Source organism: Varanus komodoensis, unplaced genomic scaffold (genome assembly GCF_004798865.1).
Source record: "Varanus komodoensis strain SLA01 unplaced genomic scaffold, ASM479886v1 scaffold3, whole genome shotgun sequence".
In the NCBI taxonomy this organism is placed as follows: domain Eukaryota; kingdom Metazoa; phylum Chordata; class Lepidosauria; order Squamata; family Varanidae; genus Varanus; species Varanus komodoensis.
The window spans coordinates 20,741,288-20,749,518 of record NW_025335761.1 but is presented as its reverse complement, the minus strand read 5'-3'; the positions used below and the strand labels follow the sequence as shown (position 1 = coordinate 20,749,518).

The window sequence follows — 8,231 nt, the reverse complement described above, 5'->3', positions numbered from 1 at the left end:
TCTCTTTAGATATTCCTATTTTGCAGGTTTCTATTTTGATCTTTAGAATGAACACTTGCATGTAATATTGTCCCCTCTTCAGTGGTGTCTTTGTGCTTTCATGGTACCTTCCTTCAAGGGGAGGAGTCACTATTATGGAGAGATCAATTTCCAGTAGTCTGTTGTTAGTTTATTGAAAACAAAAGAACTAAGAGATTTGTGGTGCCTCAAAGCCTGACAAATTAGCTAGGGCATAAACTTTCAGTGGCACATACCACCATCATTTTCCTGATCTTTAAGACAGTACATCACCATTGCTAAGAGCAGCCACATCTAAAGACTGCTTAGCCATTATCATTAAGTTATCTTTCTTTCCTCTACTGCCCAATAGCCAAAGCTGTCTGTGTGTTTTACATCAGTATGAAACACACCATACAATACGCCATGATGATGCCCAACCTCCAGTAGAAGAGAAATGAGAATTTGCAAAAGAGTCTTGGTTATTTATGGAAAAATCATCACACCACTTTACATAAGCTAGTGCACAGCATCACATCTGCATGCTATTTGTAGCAGATGCGAGATTTGCGCCTGGCCAGCCTAATGAAGCATGCTTCTTCCTACTGACCTCGATTCTCTCTCTGCCACCCTAAGCAAGCGGAGCCTGATGCAATCACCTGCCTTCTTTACTCGAAAGTACCTAGGCAGGTTGCATCATCCCGGCTTCTTACACCAGGCAGCAAGACAACCAATTAGCGAGCGCGGTCCGCTCACATCTCCAGGACCGCTCTGACCAATCCAGATCCCGAGTCCAGCCCGTGAGGCGGGACAATCCGCGGATGCCTTGAGCTGATTGGAAGATAGCCGGCGCGAGGCAGGATAACTCAGTGACAACGGGGCGGTGTTTCCCGGCACGCTGCTATTTAAAGGACTGGCCGAGGTAGAGCGGTGCAGTAAAAATTTTGTGGGTACAGGGGGTGACTGCTTTGGTCCTTATCGCCGTCCAGCCACCACCGGCCAAGCCTCGCCTCCACCCAGACCAGCCCAAACCCAGAGCTCTGATCCAGCGGTGCAGCTGCACGTTCCCCGGCTGCTTACCGGACTCCTCCTGCCAAGTCATGAAAAGGGATCCGCAACCGCAGCATCCTTCCAGCGGAGGGAAGCATCCCCCTGGGCGGCAAATCGAGGCGCTGCCGGAGAAGGAGTGCGCTGCTGCCGAAGATGGACCGCCGAAATCCCCGCTCTGGGTCTTCGGCTACGGCTCGCTGGTGTGGAGACCCGATTTCGAGTTCACCTCCCGCAAGGTGGGCTATATCCGGGGCTACACCCGCCGCTTCTGGCAAGGAGACACCTTCCACCGGGGCAGCGAAAAGATGGTAAGAGGAGCGGGCGGCCGCCTCCGTTGGGTTGCGGGAAGGAGGACCGAGGCTGAGCAAAGGGCTGGGGCGATGGTTTCCCTCCCTTTCATCCCGGCCCTCGGGGAGGATGGCTTTCGAGGCCCCGATGACGGGCCCGTTTTGGATGTGGCTCTGAGGAACGTCCCCGAGGAGCCGAAGCAGGAGAGCCGGGGGCCTGGGCTGCCCGCCGTTCGAACAGGACTGCATCTCGAGCCCCTCCCAAGCGCAGGCGCTCCCTTCGCCCTTGGCTCAGCATTGTCCGTGCCAGCCTTCCGCAGCAGGCTGCCCTCCAGGCGTGGGACTACAGTTCCCACTGCCCTTAGGCCATGCTGACTGGGGATTGTGGGAGTTACATTCCCGCATATCTGTTGGGGAAGGGTGACCTCTGCAACGTCTGCTGAGACTGCTGCCAGTGCCGTCCCCATTAGTTTGCAATGTTATTTGGGGCTTTTCAGCTGCATCGATCGATACACCTTGGGGTGGTGGGGCTTGCTGCATGGATACTAGATACCAGTGCATTAAAACTGATCTCTCCTCTCCTCTCCTCTCCTCTCCCATTCCTATTTAGCCTGGAAGAGTGGTCACCCTCCTAGAAGATTATGATGTAAGTACTGAGTGCCCCCTGCATCCTTATCCAGTTAGCCTGTGCACCTAGATAGCAAGGCTTAGTCTAGGGTTAACCCCCTTGGGGTGGACTGAGGATAAATTTGAGTAATTCTCAAAGAGCTCTTTGCTACCGTTTTCTCCTTCTACCCCTTTAGTTCCCCTGTGCAGAAGGAAGGAGGGGTTGATTGTATTATTTTGGCAAGTTTCTTCTCTCAGCTTAGAATTTATTGGTCATATGGGCTATGGGATACTCATTCATTTAAATAATTCTGCATTTGGAACAGTGTAATACTGTTTACACAGTAAACATCCAATCCATTTTCATGGTTATAATGTGACATGATGAGATAAAACTGAGGTGTCAATTACAGAGCTATCATCCAACAGGAATATCACTGCAGAAAAAGATCTGGTATGTCTTTGAATCAATGCCTCAGATTGTCAGGAATTTCTGTAAAACCTGTCTGCAGGAATTGCTTGGTTGACAGGAGAGAAGCTAAAATGGAGAAGGAATTACCAGCATTTAAAAATTTTAGTTTCTAATCATCTAGTTGGTCTTCAGTTTCTCCAGCCACTTTAGAAGCACTTTAATATTAGATGGGCCATGGCAACAAGCCATATTGCATATAAAAACAGGAGATAAGAACTTTTGAACTTACTTCTGTCTGAGAAGCTCTATTTTGTAAGGATTGTGGTGACTGCTTTCTGGGTAACCTTTGTCATTACTTTCCTTACATGTGCTGTCAAAATGCACAGAAAAATGGGCAATGTATGGTGAAAAATGCAGTGTGTTAAGTCTGAGTCTGAGAAATGTGACTTGCTAGAGGTGTACCTTGGATGATCAGAAGATTTCAGAGATACTTGTCTGTGGTCTTTGTGACAAAATAAAGGTCACTCACTTTCCTGCATGTGTGATTTTTTTTTCCTGGATGCAAGTAGAGAAACAGTAGCTGAATTGGCTAGAAAAATCAACCTACCCCCTGATTTTGTGGTGTAACAGGACTTTTCTCCATGAGTATAGGGATGGTAAACTTCTTCACCCCTAGTATTTCTTTTGCCCTAGCTTAACAGTTTGACATACAAAAAGCCATCCTATCTGTTTCCAGGATGTAATAATGTAGATCTATTTTTGCTTCTGTCTGAGTAAGTAACCCATCTATTTCTTTGTCCTAGGGATGCACATGGGGTGTCGCCTATGAACTCCATGGAGATCAGGTTGCTGCTTCGCTCAAGTACTTGAACATGCGGGAAGCAGTGCTTGGAGGCTACGACACCAAGCTGGTGAAGTTCTACCCACAGGAAGAAGAGACTGATGAGCCTATCCTGGCCCTGGTTTACATTGCAACCCCCCAGAATCCCTCCTACCTCGGCCCAGCATCTGAAGAGGAAATAGCGGCGCAAATCCTAGTCTCCAGCGGGTGTTCAGGCCACAACATAGAGTACCTGCTACGGCTGGCGGACTTCATGCGGTTCTGCTGCCCTCATGTAGAGGATGAACACTTGTTCTCCATCGAGGAGGCTCTGATCTCTGTGCTGCCCTGCCTGTGCCATGCTGAGGAACCCTTTGCAAAGGAGTGAATGTGGCCTGGCCAGCCAGGGGCTCTGGAAGACTCTTTTTTTAACCAAGGACAGGACTGTACACAACAGATGCAGCCATTTTAATGCACCTGAACTCAGATTAATAAAGCCAGTAGGTGGAGTAGTTGGGAGGGGTGGCAGGGCATTGGTTGCATGCCTGCTCATGAATGGCATCTGACTGGCAGCAGACCCATTATTTTGCATGCAGACTGGAACGAGGCGCTGCCACACCACCAGCTCTGCTAGGGATGTAAAACTGGTTGGAAGAGCACTCTACTCCTAAGTGTTACCTTGGAGTAGGCCCCATTGAATTGAATGGGACCCACTTCTGAGCGGTTATGCCTAGGGTTGTCCTGCTAATTACGATTTTAAGAAGTCCAAGCTAAGCAGGGTTCCTGCTACTTTTTAACAGTGCGGGGGGGGGGGTTGGAGGGATGAAGAAGCAGTAAGCTTTCCTTCTAGTATTTTTGAAGTCCACTATTGCACCTCCAGGAGGAGGATACTGTAGCTACAATGTTGAAACTTGATGGCCCTCGGTCTACCTCATAAGCTAGCAAAGCTGCGGCTGTGGCACTGAGTGCCGGCCACTTTCTCCAGCTTCCATTACACTGACGCATATGCCGGGGTTTCCAGTGCAATATGAACTAACTTGCCTTCTTTAGGCTCTGATGGGGCCAAATGTCCTGCTCGACAACCTGTCTTAAGTTAACCCACTACTTTTTTATAACTTGAAGTTGTATTTATTGTAATGAACACAAACACATATATTTCATAAAGAGAAAGTGTCCAAGTTGTTTGCTCATCTCTTAGCAGGTTTCCTGCAGAGTGGGAGGATTGCAAGTTGGTGTGTGGGTTGCGGAGGCAGGTGTCTTTGGGTTTTAGGATGGCTTCTCTGCCTTTGGCAGTGGCACTTCCACTTAGAAGGCTTAAGGCAGCTCCCTACAAATAGCATCCCTGTGTACAGTTTGGTGTACAATATAGCTGTCCTTCTGCTTACATTGCACCATGGCTGTGTCTCCTTTCTCTTATGTAATTGCAAGATATAAACACAAGGTCTCTCTCTACACTAGCACAGTCCAGTTCTGGCTGTACATTGAGCGAAGGGCTGTTTCACTAAGCAATGCCTCACCCTCCTGAAACTAAGGGCCCTGGAGACACAAGACAGACCTGTGCAGCCCTCCAGCTGTTTTGGTTTACAGCACCTGTCAGCTGTAGCCAAGGGCAAAGAGAAGGGGAGCTGGGGGACAAAGCTGGAGGGCCATGAGTTACCTGCCCCACTGACCAGAAGACTGGCTTGCACGATGCCAGCTGAAAAAGCAGCTAGTTCGGCCCCTGCTTCTAATATAGAAGGGACTGCTGCTATTGCAAATAGTTGGTTAACCAAGCTTGGAACACAACTTTTCATGCGAAAAATCTTCTAATACTGAACATTCTACTGCCATCTGTGTTTGAGGAAGAAGTGTGTATCTCCTGTGCCTAGAAACAAAACCAGCTCAACATTCATTTTTATTAATCAGGGAAAGGAAACTGTTTTGTCTTCCACTGACAAAAGTCGTTCCAGTCTTTGCTAAGATATTTTGTGTTCAGTATTAAAGGGAGAGGAAAGTACATGTCAGGGAGGCTGCAAAACTCTCCCAACAACAGTACTAATGCACTACTTTTCAAAGCCTCAAAGGGATGGAACAACAAAGGCGTTTCTCCTTCCCTGACAGCCAGTGGATGGTTCACGTGGGTCATTTGAAACTATTGGCTCTGTAAGCTGCTCTGCTCAGGGCAGACTCTGCGGAAGGCAGGTATATGTTGGCACCAACCTTCACAGCTGCAAGTAGAAGAAGCCTTGTGGTGTTGCCTTCCATAGCCACCACTGACAGCTGAATGGTACTCTCACCCGCAAGGCATGCATGGCCTCCCATTCAGGAGCTTTTTTGGGGTTACGAGCAGCAGGATCAAGGCAATAACTGTGAAGCTTTTGAATAGTCTCCTCTTCCAACTCAAGACTGCAGTGCAACCTTCCTTAAGCTGGTGCCTTCCAGATGTGTTGACCTGCAAGTCTCAGCAACCTGCAGCCACATCTGGCAGCTGCCAGGTTGTGGATGATGGTAACAGCTACCACTGCTCCACATCTTTCCACTTTCCCTGAATTAAATTTGACAAAGGAAGACAAAGTCTGACATCACTAATTGACTCTCCAGCTGGCCTGGAAGCAAGTGTTTGAAACCTGCCTCTAGATCATGTGTTCTGGGCAAAAAAAAATTCAAGTGTTTCTAAGTACCAATGATGTCACACAAACACACACACCCCTAAGCAGCTTTTTAAATCTTTCTCCTCTTACATTTGACTGCTCTGATGAAGGATGGTAGGAAGGGTCAGGGGAGAAACTGATCATCCATCTCTGGCTCACGTTGGTGGTTCCAACATTTCCAATTAGAACAAAAAAACAAGGTCTGACATGCTACAGTTTGTCTGAGCCTGTTCTAGTGCTTCATCTCTAAACTAAAAGTGAAGGACTGAATTCCTTCTGGAAGAGGAAGCCCCTCTGAGAGCTAGAAACTGGCTGTTAGAAATGGTCCTGCCCAGTTTTGCCATTTATCACAAGGACCACTCAGACTTCATGCGTGCATAACTAACTGTGCTTTAAATAACCCACAGTTGTGGTTGTGCCGGAGTGAAGACACTGCCTCCTTTCTGGATTGCAAAACAATGGGTGATGGTTGGGTCAAAGTCTTTCTCCCTCGGCCCAGAATGTTGGGTTTGGAGAGCATGCGCACACGCAGGGATGGGCCATTCTGGATTATATGGCGATGCAGAACAAAAGTGGAAGTGGTGAGCACATGGAAACCAGCGCACATGCCACTGTGGCTGCCTGGACTGTTTAGAAATCAAATGTTTAGCAATCCAGGCACTGTCACACTCTCCATCTTTATCCTGTTCATATGCTTGCCACAATAATTGGGAGTAGGATTGCACAAATACCACAAGCACCTACTGCTCTGGCCACGGCTGGGGTGAAAACGTCCATATGCCAATGTAGGCGAGCTCTTCTCCGTGGGTGCTGCACGGCCCACCATGCCAGAGGCAGCGGCTGCGGCTGCTGCTGCTGGGCACCTGCGCGGAGGCCCCCGGAAGTGCCTGGCTCAGCCGCTGTGCCTTGGAATCGCTGCCTCTTCAGCAGCCTTTGCGGGGCCTGCAAGCAGGGCCAAGGGGAGTTGCTGCAGAAGCCGCCTCTGCTGGCTTACACCAAAGATGGTGGGCCCCTTTCGATCCATGGGCTGAATTCACAATTTGGAGGGGGCTTGTGCTGCTGCATTCCAGCAGGGGTGGGCCACACTCTGGATGTGGCCAGAATGCTGAACAGTATTATTTACATCGCATTTATACCTTGCCTTTTTTCCTTTTGTGAGCAACCCAAGACAGTGCACATAGCTTTCTTCTAGCCTGCTTTTATCCCCACAACAACCACCCTGCAACATGAGTTAGGCTGAGAGTCAGTGACTGGCCTGGAGCCACCTCAGCCTAACTCTGGTGGGGACTAGAACCCAGATCTCTCAAGTCTCCGTCCTGTACTCTAACCACTACACCAGCTGGTTCTCAAACCAGCTTATTTTAGCTTGAATCTCTTACTGCTAGCAACAGAGCCTTGGCAGAGGCATTTCGACCTTCTGAAATGCGGTGGGAGGGGACATGCTAACATCAGGAGATCACCACTGAGCAGTGGCTGGGGGGCAGGGAGCAGGGGCTTGTGGGAATCTCCAGAGGGTAGGCGTGGAAGCGCAGTGAGCCGGAGGTTCTGCGCTCCTGCTTTAAGCTCTCCCTTTCGTTGGCTGTTTTGATCAGAGAGCGAGCAAGCGATGTGAGCGAGCATGGAAGTGAAGAGCAGCTAGCCCAACAGGGGTAGACCTCGTGTCCTGTAAAAGGAAAGCTAAACCCAAGTAGCTACGGGAGGCTACAATTTTCATTCCGGCAAGAGCTCCGACCCTGCGTCAGAGCCGGGAAAAGGGCAGGAATTCTCCTCCAATGTCACAACAAGAGGCTTAGGAAGCAGCCGGGTGGGCTGCTGCTGCTTCCTGAATGTCTTCCAGGTTCAGCGTGGCACCGGGAGGAAGCCTTGCACTGACATGCAGGTAGGAGGAAGGGCTTGGCTGGCCCCATCGGGCCGCTTGGGCCGTCAGAGGAGCTCTCAGGGCCTCCCAAGGGCACTGTAATGTGTCTAGCAAGATCCATCAGCTACGCAGATACAAATCCAAGACGCACCATGTGCAATACCTTTAGCACCATCCAAAATGCCACAAGAATGTGCAAGCTTTCAAATTCTCTAGAACTCCTCCTCAGCCTAGAAGGTACAAAAAAACAGGGAGTGTAGAAACCAGAAAAAGTACCATTCCCTCCAACCATTAGGTAATAGTATACAATTTGGCTTCTGTTGCTTTTTTCTGTAGTGCACCACCTAAAATTACTATCCAGCTTTGTAAAGATTGTTGGATTTCCTTTACTTCTATTTTCTGCCTACCCAGAAACCTGGGTGTTTCAACCAAGGCAAAAAGGACAGTTCTGAATTGCAGCCAGACCTCCCCATGCCCAGAAAATCTGTCCAGAATGGGAGATGAAACCTGATGCTTGCAGTACCTACCAGCAACTAATTCATTCAGTGTATAATCACTAAGGCTGAGCTAC

General features: G+C 49.1%; 1 protein-coding gene across 1 annotated transcript; it reads left to right on the top strand.

Moving 5' to 3' along the window:
* The first annotated feature begins 1,097 nt into the window (after positions 1–1,097).
* Positions 1,098–4,350, top strand: CHAC1 (ChaC glutathione specific gamma-glutamylcyclotransferase 1). The gene is made up of 3 exons (XM_044436620.1): positions 1,098–1,355; positions 1,945–1,980; positions 3,156–4,350. The coding sequence occupies exons 1-3, from the start codon at positions 1,098–1,100 to the stop codon at positions 3,558–3,560; spliced, it is 699 nt and encodes a 232-aa protein (XP_044292555.1). The 3' UTR covers positions 3,561–4,350.
* The last annotated feature ends 3,881 nt before the right edge of the window (positions 4,351–8,231 follow it).

Coding starts and splice junctions, on each gene's coding strand:
- CHAC1 (XM_044436620.1), top strand. CDS start 1,098: ATGAAAAGGGATCCGCAACCGCAGCATCCTTCCAGCGGAGGGAAGCAT. Junction 1,356..1,944: donor ACCGGGGCAGCGAAAAGATG/GTAAGAGGAGCG, acceptor ATTCCTATTTAG/CCTGGAAGAGTGGTCACCCT. Junction 1,981..3,155: donor CCCTCCTAGAAGATTATGAT/GTAAGTACTGAG, acceptor TCTTTGTCCTAG/GGATGCACATGGGGTGTCGC.